The sequence below is a fragment of the Sturnira hondurensis genome, unplaced genomic scaffold (assembly GCF_014824575.4).
Source record: "Sturnira hondurensis isolate 20B ecotype Veracruz unplaced genomic scaffold, ASM1482457v3 Scaffold0006413, whole genome shotgun sequence".
Lineage (NCBI taxonomy): Eukaryota > Metazoa > Chordata > Mammalia > Chiroptera > Phyllostomidae > Sturnira > Sturnira hondurensis.
The window spans coordinates 44,822,666-44,843,406 of NW_028079044.1; the positions used below are offsets into that span (position 1 = coordinate 44,822,666).

The following is a 20,741-nucleotide window of genomic DNA, read 5'->3' on the forward strand; positions in this document are numbered from 1 at the left end:
TGAGAGGGGGAGATGGGCTTTGAGACATGAGTCCCCTATCTTCCCAGGTAGCTGGCACCTGAAAATAAACCACTTTCCCTTACATCAAGTATTGACTTTTACTTGCGGCAGACAGTGGACCTGCGTTTGGTTACAATGGTTTGAGGAGAGACTGCAAAGATCAAATGTGATCATCTGTGAAACGTGCTTTGGAAATGCGCCATGTTACAAATGAGTGTTGCATTGCTGGTGATAACCAAGATGACCTAAATGTCCTCTTGCCCCTCACTTCATGTCACAGTCGAATGTCCCATTTTGTCTTTCTTACTTCCAAGTTCCTTTTGACTCTTTAATTTGATTTCTGCAAGAAGTACACAAATATCAAATCATTATTTATACCTCTGAACACAATTCCTATCTCTGTAGTATAATTAACCCGGGATGTGGATGCGCCCAATGTGGGGTAAACATTCATACTTCCAAAATGAACCTTAAGAATGTGGTAGGCAGTAAAAGGGGAGGTTTGTTCAAAGTGATGTGGAACATTGATGAAAATAGGAGGCTCTGAGTATGCGCACCCCTTCTCAATAGAGCCTCAACTTCGGATGTTGACAGGTCAGGAAACATATTCACAGGTCTGAGGATTAGCATACAGACATCTTTTGGGGGGGGCATTAGTGTGCCTATAATATCATTTTACTACATGGCATCATAGTATAGTTAGGAGTTCTTTGGCAAAGTTTTAGTTTCAAATACACACACACACACACACACACACACACACACACACACACACACCTGCTCTAAAGCAAGAAAGAAAACCCTTGGTGAGATTAGGAGAATAGGTAAATAAATATAAGCCTGTACATCTGGAATAAGACTGCAAGGGGGAGTGATAGGTAGTAAAGCCAGCAACAAAGCAGAAGGCAGATTGTACAGGCAAACAGGTCACCATAAGAAACTTCAATTTCATTCTAAGTACTATTGGAGTCACTAAAGGCTTTAAATCACTGATTTACATGTTTAAAAGAAGGATAATTTTGGATACCTTCCACCACTACTTTCTACTGTTCATTCAAGTTCATAGATTGGACTCTAGAATTTGCTAGGCTAATCCAATAACCAAATGCTGAGAGAATTAGAATGTCTGTAATGTTGGATTGGCCAAAAGTCCATATGGTTTTTTTCCATCAAAAACATTTTCCATTTTCACCAATAGCTTTATTGATTTGGATATTTTGAGTCCATTGACTCTCTCGTGTGGTAGAACATTGATTGTTCTCAATTAATGTCTCAATTTGATCACTGTCAACTTCAGCTGGTCCACCTGACTTCAGAGCATCATCCAGTGAGAAATCTCCAGCAGGAAACTTTGCAAACCACTTTCGAATGTCCAATCAGCCACAGCACCTTCTCCACACACTGCGCAAGTATTTTTATGTTTCAGGTGCACTTTTACTTTTCTTGAAATACAAAAGCATACTATGCCAAAAAATGTTGCATATTTTCTTCTATCTTCAATATTAAAATGGCTATTCAAAAACTCACCAATTTTGGTAAGTTTTTTTTAAATGCACATTGATATGACAACTGTCACAATAAAATCTAACAAAATTGTTTTGAATGAAGTTAAACACAACTAAGCACCATCTAAGCGCCATCTTCCCTATAAAAACAAACGAACATTTTGGCCAATGTGCTACCCTACAAGGGGATGTGATGAAGGTGAAGTGGGCACATAAGCAGAAGGCAGACTGGGCAGGCGGACAGGCCGTGGTAAGGAACCTGAAAGTCACCAAAGGGTGGAAAACACTCTGATTTACATTTTTAAACGAAGGGTAATTTTGCATACCTTCCTCTACTACTTTCTACTGTACGTTCAAGTTCATAGATTGGACTCTAGAATTCACCAGTACGATCCAGTAACCAAAGGCTGAGAGCATTAGAATGTAATAGGATAAAACTAGTAAACCACTAGTTTGAATTCTTGGTGATACCAACGAGACTAGCTCACGTGGTAAAAAATAAAACTCTCATAGCAAATCCAACAACAAATATTTTCAAACATGTGAGAATGTTATTAGCATTACTGTAAATTGGCCATATGGTTTTATCTATCAAAATATAAATTTTGATAAATTTTATTTATCTAGAGCCATATGGTTTTCCTATCAAAATATAAATTTTGCATAACCTTATATCCAGAAACTTCATTACAACTATGTCCTCCAGAAATACTCACATATATGCCAAGAGCGGGTAGAACAAGATGTTTGTGGTATCATTTACACTTAGGAAACACTGGATATAGTTTATATATGCATCAGTGAGAGAAGTTTAATTTTCAATGAGAGAAGTTTTATTCTCAATGGGAGAATAAAACTATTCTGCACAGATAAGAAACAGAAGCTTTTTATTATGAAAACTTAAACAGCAGTTTCAGAAGAATGTTCTAGACACTTCATGTACTAATATAAAAGAAAGTCTTAATATATTGATGAGTAAAAAAGTGGCAGAATAATATGGGTAATGTAACCTAATTTTTAAAAACTGGGGAAATAGATGCAGAAATAGATGCAGAAATAGTGTATCTGAATATTTGTAGAAAAAAGTCTAGAAGAAACACACAGACACACCTTCTACCAATAATCCTCGTGAGAAGAGGAACAGGGTGAGAGACGGTGATGGGTGTCCTTTACTTTCATTTTATACACTTTGGTATTTGAACTTATTTTATGCCAAACACATATTATTTTTGAAATGGAAAAAAGTAATAAGATGACAATAATAAAAATATCCACAGGCTTAAAGAGCAGACAGAAAAGGGCATTATTACCCAGGGAGGTAATCAAACAATTACAGCTTTATGGTGATATTGGTACCTAAGCTTCACCTTTTAAGTTGTCAGGGGACAAGCCAATGAGTCAGATAAAATGATGTACTTGGCTTATTAGTGTGTGTGTGTGTGTGTGTGTGTGTGTGTGTGAGAGATACTTATACTTATGGTTTTCCTCCAAACACCTGGAGCCAGAGAGTGTTAACTATTATAAAACCAAATGTCTCACCGTCTGTGACCAAATGCAGGTCAAGTTTGGCTCAACCTGCTCCAATCTCAATTTCACCCGTGAGATTTTGGTGTCAGAGTCACAGCACAGGGCAAAATCACAGATGAGGAAACAGGTAATGATGCTGCATAGTCCCTGAGCGTATAGCTTTATGCCAGGACTACTTCTGAGTGAGTTATATGTATTCCCACTAACGCCATAACCCCACAGGTAGGTGATGGATTATCCCCACTTGACAAATGAATACACGGCTGCCTCCTGAGCCAGGTGACGTCCTCTGCCCAGGAGGCCCAGAAAGGGGAGGTCCTGGCCCCACAGCCCTGAGCCTGCCTCTAGCACCGGCCAGTGCTTTCCCCAGTGCCTCCCAGCCCCCCCAAAACACAGAGTGGCCTGTCCTCGCCGCACTGGCGCTGCGTAGCGTGGGCTGCCTACAGTCAGCTGGAGGACGGTTCGGAGGCATCATTTCGGCTTCTCACTAATGTCCCAGAGTTGCCTGAACTCTTTATCAGCACTACAAAAAAGGAAAAGGGAATTCCTACCCAATTTATGATATTTGTCCTCACAAACACCCCTGCCCCCGGTCATACAAAGACAGATGTGCACTTTACTACTAAAATAAAGGATTAATGAGATGGGAGCGGGATTATGTCTGAATCTTTCTCTGATAAGACCTGTTCTACCTGCTTACTCTCCCCAGGAGGCCTATTCTGGACACTTCCTCAACTCCATGGCGGCGAGGGGGAGAAGAAATGAGTGAAACTATTCTGCATGATGCTGGGATGATGGATACACCTGTTAAAATCACAGAATGTACAGCACAGAGGGGGAAACCCAATGTAAACGATGGTTGAGAAGGATGTGTTAATGTTGGTTCACCCCCTGTAACCAGGTGACCTCACTGCCACCCATGTTGATGGTGGGAGGCTGTGAGGTTGGAGACAGGCAATGTGGAAACTCCGTGTTTTCCACTCAGTTTTGTAGTGATCCTAAAACTGCTCTGAAAAACAAAGTGTATTATTTTTTTAAGTACTACAATAGATGTTGGCACAAAGAATTGCCACCATTTCATGCTTTATGACTTTACAAACAGCCTTGCTCTTTCTGAAATATGAAACAAATAGACTTCATTAGAATAAAGTAGAATGAGGCATGTATATCCACTGAGATACAGGAGAATTCTCTCCATGTATTGGCCAAAGTAGAGCTAGGTAGCAAAGAGAAATGTACTCTAGTGTGGGAGGAAAAATTAATGTTCAAAAATTTTTTAAAAATGGAAAAAATTCTCAATACCTTTTCTAAAATAAAGAAGACTTGATTTAACTTACTCCTCTCATTAATTTTTTTCCTCACTCTTGGCCCACATTTGGTCCTAAGACGAAATCAGTGTGCCAGCACAAAAAAAAATTTGGTGTATAATCCCTACTTGTCACAATAGAAGCACCCCCTAAAATTCAGTCTTTATTGTTATCCTTACTAACGTTTTTTACATTTACTATAGCTAAGGCATCGACACTAATTAGCATTAATTAACTGTAATTACGTAGAGCACCTAGGAACTTCTAAAACCATCTCAAGGGATAAAGTTGCGCTTAGAATCTCGTCGGGACTCCTCCGGCTGGAGTTGGGCGCTCCACACACAGAAACGTAGGTCCAGGGTCCTGGATCCAGGGTCCTGGCATAGTAAAGGGACTTGCTCAAGGTCCTCGGTCATATTCATAGCAGAGCCACTTGTGGCAAAGCCAACAGGGCCACCGTGCCACACCTGAGTGTCCCCTGGGGCACTGGATTTACACTGATTTACGGAAGGCGATGAGCAGCCCTCTGGATTAGGTATTCCTAGTAGCCCCATTGTTTTACATAAGTCACAGTGGTTTAAGCAAGTTACTAACTTAATAACTTGCCCAAGGTCACATAGCAGGTTGTGGGTAGAGACTTGATTTGAGGCAGGCCTGACCTTGGTCTAGAGGGAAAAATAGAGTCACAAAAGAGCAGGCAGAGGGCAGTTGGAGCAGGAAATGGCACTGTGTTCACCTGTGGGGAAGGTAGGAGTAATTATGGGAGAGAGAACATTGGCCCCAGGCTTGTCACTGTTGCTCAGCGTAAGGATGTTAGACCCTCCTTGGCTGTGAGTTGCCTCCTTCCCTTCCTGCCTCTTCCTGCTTCCCAGTGCCTCAAAGACTTGCTGCAAATACAGGTGCTGTTCAACCAATGCTGCATACAAGATGCTGATGCAGAAGAGAAGGCATTCTTCACAGGTAAGGAGAAGGGAGAGAGGTAGCCGAAGGGCTGGGAGTGGTCAGATGACCTCTCAGTGGAGTGACCACAGCCTGGGGCTTGGAGACCAGCAATCCTGTTTCAGGCCAGAAGTTGTCATTTATTAGCTATGTGACCATGGACAAACCACCTCATTTCTCTAAACCTGTTTCCTCAACTGTAAAATGAAAATATTAGCATCTGTCCAGAAGGCTGTGTGATGATTAAAATAGGACCGTGTGGACAAGGTCACCTCATCATTATTAATATTGTTACTGCCATATCCCTTCTTATCCGCCTCCCTTGGTTCTCCAGCATCGAGTACCTTCAAAGTTCTCAGGAAATTCTGGAATTAATGAGTAAAGATAATACAAAAATAGTTAAACGGTGCATCTACTGAAGAGCAAAGCTCAAAAAAACATTTAAAACACTACAGCCATGGCTAAACATCTAAAGTGTTAAGTAGAGTTATCTCTTTCTAAATTGATACTAATTTCTTGTATTTAGCTAAGAAATTCTCCAAGACTTAAAGGGAAGGCCACCTCCCTCTCCCAGACAGTAACTTTATTTGTTTGGAATAAGGCTTCTGAACACACGCAATAGCCCAAATTTTCTCTAATCATAATAAGTACTGATCTGGGCTTTATGGCCATTGTTCCATTTCGTGCTCACAATGTCCATATGAAGTAGATATCAATTATTATAGTCCAATTACATTACATTAACTATATTATTTTACAAGTGCAACTGAAATGGAGAGTTAAGTGACCTGACCAGTGACACGAACCACATTGTATAGAAGAGGAAATACGTTTTTTTCAAGCAAGTATGTAACTTCTCCCGAGGTTAATTGTGGGCAGAGCCCAGAGTAGAGAAACCCAGGTAGTTTGACCATGAAGCCTGAACCACTATGTGACCGTGTGTGCCTAGGTCAGATGTTCTACCACCAGTTTGACCTAATGACTGATGATCCTCAAAGTTATAAAGTTGAAAAGAATGTACTAAATATCAAGATAAACAGACCTTGGAAGTTAATGACATGGTTGTACAAGTTCCCTGAAGAAAGTAGCTGAGAGCTCACCTTTTGAGTCATTATGGCCACTCTTGACAAGGCACAAGAGACTCTGTTACAGTAGTGGCCTGTGTCGGCCAAATGAACAGAATAAACCTTTTCTCAATCATGATTCCACAGCTATGGCAGTGGGCCTGCCAAGCCTCTGGCTCTGTCTGACCTCTGCCCCCCTTCAGCCTGGGCCACTTCACCTCTCGCTTCCAGCAGGCAAAGGCTCCAAATTGCCCTCTCCTCCACAATCTGCCTGGTAGTTTAAGTCACCAATGGCAGTAGCAATAAAACCTCTAGCTCCAGGAGAGGGCTGGACGGTCCCTCATTTGCTCTCCTCGTTCCATCCATCCTAAAAACAGCTGCCCTCATCAAACCATGCTTTGGGCTCCTCAAACTAGTCATGACGTCACCTGGAGATAATGAGGGCTTTCTAATCTACCAAACCCCACCCCCAAATTCATTCACTTACTCCATCTTTGAGTGAGGGTCTCTTTGCCCGGTCCCATGTCAAGCTCCTGAGATGCATGAATGAGTTAGCATGGTACAGAAGGGAACCCCAAGGAGGCATACTGTTGGAGCATGAAGCCAAGGCATTTGGAGAGCACTCAATGTTCATTCATCTATTCCCCAGCCTTCCTCCCCAAATAAATGTCATCACACCTACTTTGAAGTACCTGGTTTCCTGCTCTACCTATTCCAAAGTTCAGCATAAACACTTCCTTGGAGAAGCCTTCACTGATTCTTTCATGGACATGGATCCTGCCACATACACCCCGTACACATCCTTCATTGCACATATCACCAATGTAATGATTAATGAAGACCTTCTTGTGAACTTCTTTTTGGTAAGTAGTGGTTTGACTCACCTGTTAGAATACGAGTCATATGATAGGAACTAAGCATCTGGTTTATCTTTGTGTTGGGAGCCGCCCAGTTAAGTACCTCGTGGATGTTAGTTACATTAGTGATACCCCATTCTCCTTCATCATTTGTACTTCCCAGGTTTTTTGATCCAATTTCTCCAACAGGAGTAACTTAGTTAAACCTACACGCGTCTACTTTATTTGAGTACCTATCAACCACCGGCATTGACGGGGCCACCTTTGATTATAATCTGTACTCCACAGAGGATTGAAATTGATTTCCCCTTACGAACAAGCTCAGGGGCAGGGACCACCCCCAGGGGTTCCTGTTTAAGTTCTGCATGTTCTAATCCCCCAGGCGAGGGCTCAACATCCTTTAAGTCTTCATCAATACTTTGTACCCTGCTGTGATTGCAAACGGACACTAATCATTCTCCCATCTACTCCGCAGATAAAATGGCTGTATTTGTCCAATCAGCAGCTTCCCCAGCAAATTCAGTAAGAAGAAATAAAAGCCCTTACGCCCATATTCTGAGACTGTTCATTTTGAGCTCTTTTTAAATGCTTTCCAACATGTCATTTTCCTACATTAAGCAAACTCAGTCCATTTAGGAGAAATGGGAACAGCAGCCTTCACCAAAATCACCCAAGAATAAATACACATTCCAGGTTAGGCTCTCCCCCACCCCCGGCTACTTTTTTGGCAATGAGAACCATGGCAAATGAAGGATTCCCACGCTAGGGAAAAAGGGCCCCGCTGCTACCTGAGCTCCTTACAACCTTCAGCAATCAACTGTCTTACTATTTAAAATTCTCACAGGAAGTCTGCTGATAAAACTCAAGCGGTTGAACCTCCCAGGATTGTGGTAGCGTTTTCAGGTGCTGGCATAAGGAGGGCAGGTGGCCTTCCCCGCCCCAGTCCCAGACGCCACATCTGCTCCTTCACCAACCACGGCACCTGCATTCCTGATCGTGCCAACAGTGGTGCGAGCTCACTTACCCCTTTTCTGGAATCTCATGACTCGTTGCGCCCATTCTCTTCGTCCGGGACTCAACAACTACCCAAGGTGCAGCCTGGCTTACTGATCTTAGTCCCGCAGGTCTCCAGGGTGGATTACAAAACATGTGTGTGGTTTCCAGCCATGTCTGCATGAATCCCCCAAATTGATGTGCATTGAAGATGTATATTCACGAGACATTTCTCATGAACACTGATAGCCTAGAGACACTGGGTGATTAATTCTCACACAGTCAATGCAGTGAGCATTTTCAGTCACTAAATGATTCACCAAAATGTTTACTAAGCAACTGAAAAGATGATGCACACTAATATTCTCAGAAAAAAACTGCAGTAAGGCTGCATAGCTTGGCTGTGGACCAAAAGTGTCAGGGAAAAAAAGGTACACAAGTGGAAAAATATATATATAAATTTGGTTAACTCCAATCGATGGTTTATTGGAGACCCTCCTAGCATTTTTCAAAGGAACCTGACAGATTTTACTTTAATAAGACACAGTGAAGAGGAAATGGTATAAAAGATGCCATCAATATTTATTTTGCTAAGCACTGCCCTTCATTTTGAAGGAAATGATACAGTTTCAAATTGGAACCTCCTTCTCAAGAAGTCATATGAGAACACATTGACTTGACATACAATCTTCAACAAAAATAAGGGTTACGCAATTCACCGGGAAATAAAATACATGTAGCATTTATCGTGTTAGTGTAATTCTCCATGGGTTACAGTGTTATTGTGAAGAACAAAGCAACATAAAGTTGAATGATCCAGTCAAGTTTATAGTTAAGTTACCCTGATTTTAAAAATCCATAAATAAAATATAACTTCCCAAACAAACCCATTCGATAACCATGATCGCATTAGATTTTATTCCAACTTACGGAAAAATGGTTAGACAATCACGTAACATCAGGAGTCTTCGACACAGTGGATTCCATTTTGTTAAGAAAAAAATAGAAAACAAGTAGTCCTTAAATTCTCTTCACTCTCCATAGCATATGTCATATAAAATTAAAGTTTTGCTTCCAAAAATATGTTCCCACGTGGCTGGGTCGTCAGTGGTGCTGGTAGGGTCAGGAGCACCAAGACACGAAACGTTTCACCACTGAAGGGCCATTTTTCATAAAAACTAAAAATTTCCTCACAGGTCTGGAATACAGCCTTCTGCTAGGCTTGTTAGTGCTATTAAAGTTATTTTTAAATTAAATGTGGAGTAGGAACTACAAAAAGTTGAGTTATTTCGGTACAAAAGTTGCGTAGCTGAAGTCATGGGCTCCTCCGACGTACATAAGCAGTCTCAATAAAATAGTTGCTTGAGTAAGAAAATAGAGTTTGTCTGATTACACTTAGCACACGGGCCAGTCGGGTGTCCTGCTTATCCTGCCAGAGCTGCCAAAGAACATTAGAGTTGGTATGTCTTTCCTTCAAAGAGCATCTGTTATTCAAAGCACAAAAACAGGTCTAAGGTTCTAAGCCTAAGGAGAAACAAAAGTTATTAAATATGTGTATTTTTAAAGTGCCAGATGTAGTCATTGCCTGGGATTAAAAAGTCACTTATCCACAACACTGCCATCTTGAGGACAGAGCCGAGGTTGGATTCTCTTTTTTGGCACCTGCACTGGTTGGTTGTGGCTTTTACTTGAAGCCCTACAAACCCTACAGAACCTTCGATGGAATCACTGTTCCTAAGTATTACATATTTCACATCTCTGGTGCCCTGTGCAAAAACGCTTGCTTTACCCAGGAAAGCAGCCCCCGGGGTCCATCTAGTCCCTCTTCTAGTTCATTTCCATGCCCTGCTATCAAAGACCTCTTCTCTAGAGGCAGAATACAATTGTTGGTGCAGATCTTATAGGAATTCTTCAGGTTGAGACGTCTCACAAAAAGCAGTTCATATGCGACAACAGATATTCACTGCTCCACCTCAGTGTGACCAAGGACATTCACTTCCCACTTGGGGGCAAAGGAGGAAGACAGAGATGGGGGCTGGAAAGGACACCTGGCCAGCTAGCCCAGAAGTGCTAGACAGTGATGTTCTCCTCCCTTCCTGCTGTCTGCACGTTAGTCATTACTTTTAAATTTCACTACTGGGTTAAGCATAAAAGAAAATCCGTATCTGTAAGGTAGAGTAGGCTCTCATCAATGTTTTCACCCATGTTGCTTTTGCTCCTCTTTTCCATGAGCAAGAGAAACAAACAAAAAGGGGTGAGATTTACTAAACACGGAAACTAGACTGATGTGTCTCCAAGTCACAGACAAGACTGGAGCTGAGTGTGGTTCATCTCTAACAAAGTGACAGACCTGCTTGATGAGCCCTGTCATCATTCCAAAAAAAAAACAGGGAACACAGTTAATGCCCTTGTAATTAAATGATGACATGTGGAGGGGCTGTGAAGACAACAATGATGACCTCAACTGCCACGTTTGGAAGAAGGGTACAAGGAAATCCTTCAAGTCTTGTTGCCTTGATTTAGAGATAATCCAGGCAGAAGGCCCAAGGATGACCACAGCTATAGAACATGGAACTGTGATTCTACTCCAACTGTAAGAATTAGGTCACAAAAATGACCTGTTCAGTGCAATCTCTCATGACTCCCAAAAGAAATAAAAACTTTACTCAACTTCTGAGACAGTATTAGCAATGCCAATGTGCAGGAGAGACGCATTCTGAAATACAGGGCACACATCCTTAAAGAGCTCACATGACTACAAGGAACAGATTGTAAAAAAAAAATTTTGAGCCTCATCATGGAGCAAACAAACTAACTCAGCAGCAGATCCAAACAGTACTGGCCAGTCTACTGTCAACAGATTCGACAACCACTAACCTGTGCTTTAGGACTGTCACCAGATTTGGCACTGACTACACCAGGTGGCACTTGTGATTGCTGTCCAGTCTCTTGAGAAAGCATTCTGAAGGTGTGTGTTCTCTAGCCACAAGGAGGCTGTTGCAATATAACAAGACTTTGCATCTTGAATTAAGTGTGCATCAAGGTGGCTACCAAAATAAATACCCTATCACTAAAATATGCCTTAGGCCTGAGATTTTACCAGCAGCAGAACAAAAGTGAGAGATGGAGTGGTGAGGGAAAATTAAAATTCACAGGACCACCACCAAAGCCTTACATTTAAAAAGGTTACCTTCACTGTTCAGGAATAGGGTTCAGTGGGAAGTGGGAGTGACGGACTGGTTCCTATCAGGGCAAACCTGTTTGGCTGCTTCTGTAGTGGATACTTTACAGGGTGGCACCAGCCAATGCCATGCGTGACCTGGGGATGAACACAGCCAAGCAGGTTTAATTAGATCAGCGACACAAAAGGCTATTCCCACCTTTGATAACAAATAACACAGCTGTAAGTGCCTACAATAGCAGGCAAGGAACAAAGGCAGCCAAACAGCTATAATTGAATCCTTCCCCTAGTTGGCCCATGACAATGATTTACTTCTAACCTAGGAAGTGGCTGGTGGAGCAGGAGGAGGCAGGAGGCTCAGCCAGCCCCAGAGGATGAATTACCTGGGGACTGGGAGGAGGGAGGTAGCAAAATCTTTGTTTTATGGCCCAAGTTTACTGACTCTTTGTTACACTTCACCGGCAGCTGATCGGTTTTGGTCTGCTGCTCCCAGACCTGGTCCTGGTTTCTCCAAGCCTGCATCCCAGGAATCCCGTAAAACAAATCGCCTCATTCTCCTGGATCCTATGCACAGCTCCACAGGGGTAGCCGATATGCATCTGGGCTGGCCACAATCCCAATCTGGCCTTAGCACAGGGCATCCTCCAAGCCCAGGGTAGGAGGGCAGCAGGTAGAAGGCAATGGCAGACATTGGTACTCCGAACTTTTCTCCACCCCTGCGTCATAAGGAGGGTCGATTTTGGTCCCAGGTCCAGCAGGGGTTTAGTGTCAGGCACGTCTACAGTTTGCCCCACCTCAGAAAGAAGACAGATTGACAAGGTGGGCAGGCAGTGTCCCCAACCAAAATGTTCCTATGTGCTCCCTCTTCCTCCTCTGTCCCAGATAACAAGCTCAAGCCACAGCTGGCTGTGCATTTTGCCAACTCTCCGTTTTCCAAATGGCCCAGGAACCCAGATGGGTCCCAGAAGGTGGTGGAGGAGGACTAGAGGGAGGGAGCGGTGGCTGCTGGCAACAGCTCCGTTTCACAACTCTGTACTCAGCTCTCCCATCAGTGCACCACCGCCTCCTGGTCCTCCTCCTCCCAGCCAGGCGCAGGAGGGCGCTCGGGAGGCAACTTAGTCCGTGTGGCATCGCTGTCGCCCTCTTCGGGCTCGGTGGGGTGCAGGTGCATGGCGAGCTCCTGCAGCACAGCAGCGCGCCCTATCTGGTCGTTGCGCCGTTTCTCCATGATCAGGTCCTCCAGGCTCTGGAACTCGAGCGTGTGGCTGCGCTGTGCAGAGAGCTGGATCTGCAGCCGGTAGGGCTGCTTGCCAATGCGCAGCTCACCGCCGATCTTAAACTCGCGCTTGCCATAGCGGCACCAGGCTGCAAAGCTCTCAGAGTTGCGCCAGCTCAGCTCTCGCTCCTTGGCGCCCACGTGTGCCAGTGCGTTGCGTACCACCGCGCTGGGGCTGAGCGGCTTATAGCGATACAGATCGTTTACCACTCGGCCGCGCCGGCCCTGGCTCGCATCGGTCAGGAAGCTGTTGCTCACCTCCAGCCGGTGCAAGTGCACCACCTGGAAGTTGCCCACGTACACAGCCCAGTGTGGGTACTGCGCCTGCGACACGAACTCCACCAGGTCGCCAGGCTTGCACTTGTTGAGCAGGTTCTCTGGAGTGTAGGTGCTCAGCGCCGCAGAACCTGGTGCGAAGCTTTTTTGGTAGATGCACTCCTCGCGGTAGAACACGGAGCACTCCACCTCGTGCAGCCGAGGGTCGTAGGGCTGCGGCGGGGGCAACGTTGGCCCGTCCCCGCCTTTGGGCAAGCTACCGCCATCCGGCCCCTGGGGCGGCGGCTGCGGCTCCACGTCCTCGTCGTCATTGGAAAAGATGTAGGAGACCCCAATGCGAGGGCCGTCGTCTCGGTCCATGCCAGTTGGGTCGGCTGTGGGAACTTCCTTATAATTTAGGTGAGTCAGTTTCTCCACCTGGTTGCCCATCACGCTGCGGACACACGTTCACACCGCCGAGAGCAGAGAAAGCGAAACCACCCCTAGGGTCATTGGCACTTGTCCCCGGATAGGGGCTGAAACCACCTGTTGGAAGAGGAAGGCAAGGAAGCCATATAGGAGCCCCTCCGTGTAAAGGACGATTTGTTGAGAGGTAGAAGAAAGGTTTGGGTGGAGCACCTAGAGTCATTCTAAGAGAAGTCTCAGGAAGCGAGCCTTCTCTCATTTCTCCACCTCTAGAGTCACGGTCTCAGGAGGCCAGGCGATTCCAGGTCTATACCCCCCGCCCCGCCCTCACCTCGTTCGGGCAAAAGTCCATTGCATCAGCAGCTCCTAGGGCTTCCGCCAGCGCCCCACCTGCCAAGCCCGGGCAGGAGGGGTAAGAAAGAGAAACTTTACTCCAGTCTCTCCTTTCCTGACATCCCCTCCACCCTACGGCCCTAACTTAACCCCTGAGACTATCCACAACCCCTAAGCCTCCTTCCCCAGGAAACTAGCGAGGACTGCGTAGCACGGTCCTAGCAGGTGAGCCACCTTACCTGGCACACCTGCGGCGCTTTCTCCTTCCGTCTCGCCCGCCTTTCCCCCGCGCGCGTGCCCTCTAGCTCGGGTTACCTGCGCAAACTCACCCGCGGAGAGGTGGAGGCCCTGGGGAACAGGGAGGAGGCCCCCGCCGCACGCTGAGACTTCTAGGACGAGTTTGCGGGTGTGGGCTCCACAGTCCTTCCGCTCCCGGCGCGGGCGGCAGCGAGGCTGGACAGAGGGGAGCGATGCATGTCTTGCCCCACTCGGCTACACAGTCTCAAGATTGGAAAGTGGGAGTCAATGTCTGTTCACCCTGCACCTGCTCCCTTCTGCTGGTGTGGCCGCTCCCCTTCAACCCGCTCTCGGGGGAGGTGGGGCGCGAGAAGGAGGAGAAGGAGGCAGCTTGGCTGCCGGCGGCGCCAGCTCCCGCTCGGTCCCGGCGAGCAACAAGCGCTGGAACGGGAGGAACGGGATTGTAGATCCGGCTCCGGGCTCCCGGGGCGGGAGCGCAGCCCCTAGCATTTAAAGAGATAGGCGCTCGCTCCCGGAACCCGGGTCTTTCCCCCGCGGTGCAGAGCCTCTGGGATACCCGCCCGCCCGGCCCACCCGAGCCGCGGAGCTCCGCCCAAGCCACGCCCCCACGCCGCAGCAGGTTTAAATCTAGCTGGTAAATTATCGACGCGCGGGCTGACGTTCTGAGCACGGGTGTCTGTGCTGGTCCCTGAGAACTCGCTTGCCTCCTTAGAGCCTGGGCCTGCTGAGGGTACTCTGCTTGCTCTGTTTGCATTTTTCCGAGCTGTGGGCTTTAAAAAGAAGTTGGAAGGCGAAAGCCATCTGCCAGTGTAGAGAGGGGGGAGGGAGTAAGTGTGTTGTTTGTTTTCTTTCCCCTTTGCCTCTTTGCCAGAGTACCTGGAGAGGGAGGGACAGTCATTAGGAAGCAAACGCACGTCTTTTCCTTCCTGGAACATATTTCTTGCCAATATTCACAGCAAATACTTTTTTTTTTTTTTTTTAGTGGAACAGCTGGGAAAGTGCGCCAGTTTAGAGGTATTTCCAGGATGAGTGCTGTGAAACTTTCCAGTAAGGGAAAATTTTTCACAGAAAAGACACAGTATAAAACAGAAGGAAGACTTAGTTACTGGCTTACCCCCAAGACCATCTCTGTGTTCACTGGTGTCCCCCGAGGTTAGCAAAAGTTAATTTCACAACCTCCATTGTTTTAAATTACTAGTTGGCCTGGCAGTGAAAGAAAGTATTCAGTTCTGTTTTTCTTGGCTGTGCGGGACCTAGAAATTGCCTACATGTCCTTAAATTAAGAACACATGAGCAGAGGCCCCTGGCGAATATATTTCCTTCCGGCTGATGTACAGAAGGAAGTGACAGAGTGATTTACAGAAGGAGAGGAGTATTGCCTATTAACCTCCACAAGAGGACACTTCCTCCCTTCCCCCTCCATGCTGGTTTGTATTTTGTACCAAAGATATAGGCTACCGATAGGTCTGAGTGGAGGTGGAGGGTGGACAATAGGCAAGCTTAGATATTTAGTGGAACACCCGAACTAATTCCTGCTGAGTTTAAGAATGCAACTCAAGACTGCCTCTACCCTGTTTTCCATCCCTGTTTCTTTTGACTAAGTTTTTCCAGGTAACACTATTATTTATTCAGTATATATACCAACCAGTGGAAACAGAAATATGCTAACACTTCTGCGATCCTTTTCAGTTTGGACAGAAGGGGAGGGGGAAATCAATTTACTTATGTACTTTTGAGCCCGAACAATCGATATTACCCTGGCTGTAATGGGAGTTTGACCTTCAGCAAGTCCGAGATCGCAGTATAAGTTAGACCAAAAAGAGACTTCCATGGTATTTGTCACCACCATGTGAGCTCACGCAGGTACCCATTTCACAGCGAAGACTTAGGTTTAGGAATGCAATGGGGGGTCAGCCCATGTCTCCTAGACTGGGAAACGTTTGCTATCGTCAGCTGTGGAAGGCCCCTGTGTATATTTGCTGGTGATCCGAGAATCCCTTGGACACAGTAGTATGACAGTTCACAGCCAGCATTCTTGGGTGAAAGCTCTAATAAGGAAAAACACTGAAAAAATAAGATAAGCAAAGCCACTTTAAAATCGTCAGAGCTGCCATCCCAGAGGAAATGCCTTGCCTTCTGGCCTCTCAAGCCTTGGGATGTCAAAACAGGGTAAAATAACCTTTGGACTGGTTCTAGTGCAGCCCTGTATTCCAAACAACTGTGTGTTATAACTATATAGGGCTGTGGTTGAAGACATTCTTGTTGGAATTAGAATCACTGTGTTAGCTTACCTGCACCTATAGTAATTCCTCCCTTTTCTTCAAGTAACTGCAGTTAGAAAGGTGGAGAAGGTTTGGGGTTTTAAGATTGGCACTCTGGCTGCTCTGTGGGACATGAATGAGAGAGGAGGCAGGAGCAGGGCGGGAGCCTAGCCAGCGAAGAACAAAGCCTCTGAAGCCACCTTTCCCAGGAGCAGCCTCTCAGACCAGAAATGTTAGTTGGATTTGAATTCTCAGTCATACTGTCCCCGCATCAGTGACCCAAGTGTTGAATCCCACATACCTCCTCCTAGAAGGCACTCAGTAAACATAAGGGTTGAATGCCAGTGAGTGACTCACAGTATTCCTGTCCGGGCAGTGGGGAATAATTAAGAAGTGGCATTTCTACCTGACCAGACATGGGCACTGAGCCTGCCATTGTGGTAGAGAGCTTGGTTTAGATGGCTACCTCTAAGAACGTACAAAATAGGAACACAAGGGCAGAATTATGTGATGGGGAAACTGGAACTCTGCCTGCTCCTCAGGCTGGGCCCCAGGTTCATGGCAGCAGCAGTAGCTGTGTGAGCTGGCTGGGAAGTAGGTCCCTCCCCACCTCCCTCATCAGGGGACTCCCAGACTTCCCTACTTCTGTTACCCACTGCTGGGGTTTTATTGTGACCTTAGGGGGTGAGAGTTCGCAGAACGGAAACTGATGCCCCAGACTGAAGTCCTGTTTGCCAGGTGCATGACCTTGGAGCAGTCTCTTCTCCAGCCAGGCCTCCTTTCCCAGTCTCTATGATGACACAGTGTCTATGGAAGCACGTTGTAAATCCTAAAGGTGGTGTAGTGCCCCACATTATTGAGACAGCGCGTAAGAGCCAGATGACGATTTTACTGTGGTCGCAAAAGGATAACCGTGTGATGTGGGCAACGTCTCACTAGATCCTACCAATCCTGTTTTTTACATTCCTAGCACAGAGACATGACTGTTGCTGGATTCAAATCCCTATCTGCCTGGCACCAAGGCTGCTTCTCATGGTGTATCACACCACCCAAGAGCCCCGGCCCATGGGTTCATCCAGACGCTGGTCAGGGGGCTGGTATGTCTTCTGGATGTAGAGTGATCAACTTGTCCTGGTTTGCATGGGACTATCCTAGTCTGAGCACTAAAAGCCCCACATCCTAGGAAACTGGGACAGCTGGCTGCCCTGCCTAGTGCCTCCCCATCCCGGTCACTGCGTCATTGCCTTCCCTAAACCAAGGGCTTCATGAACTTGGAGCTGGGGGCATTGTGGGGGTGGCACAGGGCAGGGAGAGGGGAACAGGAAAGTCAGGTGTTTTTGTCCAGATCTTACTCTCACAAGGGACCCCCCACTTCCAGGTGAAGTTACACACAGAGCAGCCACCGCATAAACAGCGCCAGCCAATAAAAGAGACGATCAATGTTGGAAGCTGCTTTGACAATTAAAAACATGTTTTTTAATTGTGCTATTTCCAGGAGGTGAGGTCTGAGCCAGTCTCCCTCTGAGAGGTCTGGCCTGCAGCTCCTCTCTCCAGCCAGCCTGTCTTGGGCTTCAAAACCGGCATGAACTTGGGCTGATTCTTCCTTGAACTTCTGATTGAGGAAGGGAGCCCAGAGGCTGCTGAGTGGCATCCTTTCCCTTGGCATCTGTATTTTATTCTGCTTTTTTCCTCAGATCACCAGAGCAAGCTCTCCCAAGAAGGCTGAGCTGGTCTGCCCTATGGGTGAGGGCGACCAGGAGATAGCATGAGGAGGGGCCTGGGGCTTTTGCCCACCACAGATCTCAGCCCTCCACGAATCAATCCTGTGGCTCCATTGTAAGTCAGCTTTTAATCCTTTCCCGGGAGAGGGCTCACCAGTGGGAACACACTGAGGCCAGTCCCTCCCGGAGGCTTGCTGTTCTAGGAGGCCCCTGACATCACATTGTTGATGTTGAACCACAGTTTGATTTGTGCTCGGGAGTCTGAGCGTGTAGCTGGGTTCCTGCAAAGCCTCATGAAAGATGCATTTCACCAAGCGGCTCCAGGGGAGAGACCAGCTTAAATTACAGCTCGACAAATCCAAATATTGGCATATCTGCAAATCCAAATGTAGGGGTTTCGAGAAAAAAATCTAAATTTTAAGAATCTTGTTTTGCAGGTCTTGGGCAAGACGGGAGGGTGAGCTATTCAGAGAGGAGACAAGGCTCTCAGAGAAGCTTCAGCAGAGCAAACCTACCCTCCTTTTCTTGCCGGGCCTTCTTCATGCTTCCGAGTGAGGAAGACAGCAGCCTTGTTCAGCGCAGGTTTCCCCAAACCACTTCTACAGGCCTGGGTCCAGGGCGTTACCTGCTAGAGTCTGCTCACAACACAGCAGCCCCAGCAGTCCTGGGAGCCTGGGAGCTACGCCAGGTCGCTTCTCTGCTCAGACCCTCCATGGCTCCGCATCTCCCTCGGAGAAGGCCAACCTCCCTAAAATAACCCCATGAGGTCAAAGGCGTCCCCTCTTACCTCTGTCAACATAAGAAACAATCAAAACTGTAGAGGATTTTTGTGAGTTTATTTGAACCAAACTGACGACAATTGCCGGGAAGCCAAATCTCAACAGCTCCAGAAATGCTCCGGAGAAGGGCAGTTTAACGTTTTCTTTTATACATTACAATCAGAGGAGAAGACATAAGGGGGTTACATGGAACCCACAGGTGATGGATTAGGGAGGCAAGAGAAAGCAAAGTGGGGAAATCTGGGGCTGGAAAAAAAGTACAGTGGAGAGACACATGCTTCCTTTACTTTGCTGGGGAAAGCACAGTTAACAACGAACATTTACAGCACCTGGAGACGGTATTCCGGAGAACAAGATGACAGTGAGGGGTTCTGGCCAACTTTACTCTGGTGGGAGAGTATGCCCAGAGGGGTCTGGAAAAAGGAAATTATCTTGACATTCCAAAGGTATGTTATCTTAGATGCAGAAGGACAACAGACAGGCTCCATTGAGGTAAAGATTGACCTTGATAAGGGAAAGATAAGAATCTAGGACTTGACTGCCCACCAGGGCCTGCTTTTGGTCAATCCATTTTCATCTCCGACCATCCTGTTTGGTTACTTTAGAACTCTGAGTTTGTCAGGCCGCCAGCCAGGCCTCCCCTGAGCTTGTCAGGTTTAGCACGTGGCCCCTGCTCTCCCACTCCCCTCTGACACCCCCTCACTCGTCCCTACAGGCACACTGGCTCTTGCTGTTCCTCCCCCACGGTGGGCATGCTTCTCTCTCAGGGCCTTCCCCTTTTCTGTCCCCTCCGCCTGGAACACTTTTCCCCAGGTTCCTTCCTGGGGTGATCTTTACCTGTTGACTCGGATGTTATTCTTGGTGAGCCTTTCCTGATAACCCTATTTAAAATTCTGAGTGTCTGAGTGTCCTACATACATCCGTCCCTTTCCTTCTCTATTTTTCTATCATTTGCTGGACTATCATCTTTAATATTCTACATAATTTATTACTTCATTTGTGTGTATCATCTCTCCCAAATGGGTTAGAAGTTCTACAAAGTCAGGGATCCCTGTTTGTTTATGGAGCCATCACCCGCCCCTACAATGGTACTTGGACACATGCTAGGCTCAGTAAATCGTAGTTCAATGTAAAAATGGAAGGGGCCTTTCTGTATTCATTCTCGCAGATGAATAGGTCTAATGGTGTAGGATTGCTCCCAACTGACAGATGGGAAAATGAATTAGGAAGTTCCCTAAATATGTGTGGCATATAAATATGGCATCTCAGCAAAGAACGATGCTTTGGTAGAGAAGTAGCAAGACAAAAGAAAAGGACTTTGGGCTTCTAGTGGTGGTCAGTTGTGAGAAGGCCAATACACGGAGAGAGGAATGGCAGATAAGGGCTGGTAAGTAAGGTTTACGTATGCAGACCACTCTCAGGACACCTTGTCTGTCGTGATACAGTTGTTGTCCCCTTCCTAGCGCAGGCAGTGGGGAAGGGGACACCTTAACACGGGGAGTTTATGTTCTGTTTTCAGGTAGATCGGGCGAGGGCAGAGAGCTTTTCTAATATCTGCTGCTGCTTAATTGCCTTCCCTTCAAAGGAATCCTGTGCCAAAGTGCCTATGTTGGGGTAGCAGATTATACTACTCTTTGCTGTAAAGCAGCAAAAAGAGGAGGCCTTGTCTCTCAGATAGTAGGGGATTTATTCTGGGCCAGGTACTGTGTTATTTGTCATCATTACCTGGTTGACCCTCCTCACAAGCTCTCAGGGCAGGTTCTGTGGTTATCCTTATACCCATTTTATAGTTGGGGAAAATGAAATGTCAAAAGTGATTGGTCCCTGTCATGGAGCTGGTAAGCCAGCCAGCCAACAGGATATGGACCTGGGAAGATTTGAGTGTAAATCAACCCCCAACCCCCAACCCCCAACCCCCAGACGTGGACCCTTGTCCCCAGCTACTCTTTGTCACACAGACATCACAAAGCACAGGAAGGAGCTTCTTGGAAGGCAAAATGCAGCCATAACTGTTTCTTTTTTCTCCTTCTCCTCTAAGTGAGGCCCACTTCACCCAGAG

The 20,741-nt window shown here is 46.4% G+C and overlaps 1 protein-coding gene and 1 long non-coding RNA gene across 4 annotated transcripts; one reads left to right on the forward strand and one right to left on the reverse strand.

Moving 5' to 3' along the window:
• Positions 1–8,750: 8,750 nt before the first annotated feature.
• On the reverse strand, positions 8,751–14,456 carry LRATD2 (LRAT domain containing 2). Of its 3 annotated transcripts, none has more exons than XM_037048533.1 (2): positions 13,993–14,456; positions 8,751–13,450 (listed from the first exon to the last, which is right to left on the reverse strand). In XM_037048533.1, the coding sequence occupies exon 2, from the start codon at positions 13,352–13,354 to the stop codon at positions 12,422–12,424; it is 933 nt and encodes a 310-aa protein (XP_036904428.1). In that variant the 5' UTR covers positions 13,355–13,450; positions 13,993–14,456; the 3' UTR covers positions 8,751–12,421. The 3 variants fall into 3 exon arrangements, with proteins under 3 accessions (XP_036904428.1, XP_036904430.1, XP_036904431.1); XM_037048535.1 differs by having other exon boundaries at positions 13,979–14,456; XM_037048536.1 differs by lacking the exon at positions 13,993–14,456 and adding an exon at positions 13,903–13,934.
• An 85-nt stretch (positions 14,457–14,541) lies between these two features.
• LOC118988676 (uncharacterized) lies at positions 14,542–18,722 on the forward strand. The gene is made up of 2 exons (XR_005066831.1): positions 14,542–14,748; positions 18,341–18,722. It is a non-coding gene; the product is annotated as an uncharacterized LOC118988676 (long non-coding RNA).
• The last annotated feature ends 2,019 nt before the right edge of the window (positions 18,723–20,741 follow it).

Excerpts from the sequence above, each read along its gene's own strand:
- LRATD2 (XM_037048533.1), bottom strand. The coding sequence starts at position 13,354 with ATGGGCAACCAGGTGGAGAAACTGACTCACCTAAATTATAAGGAAGTT.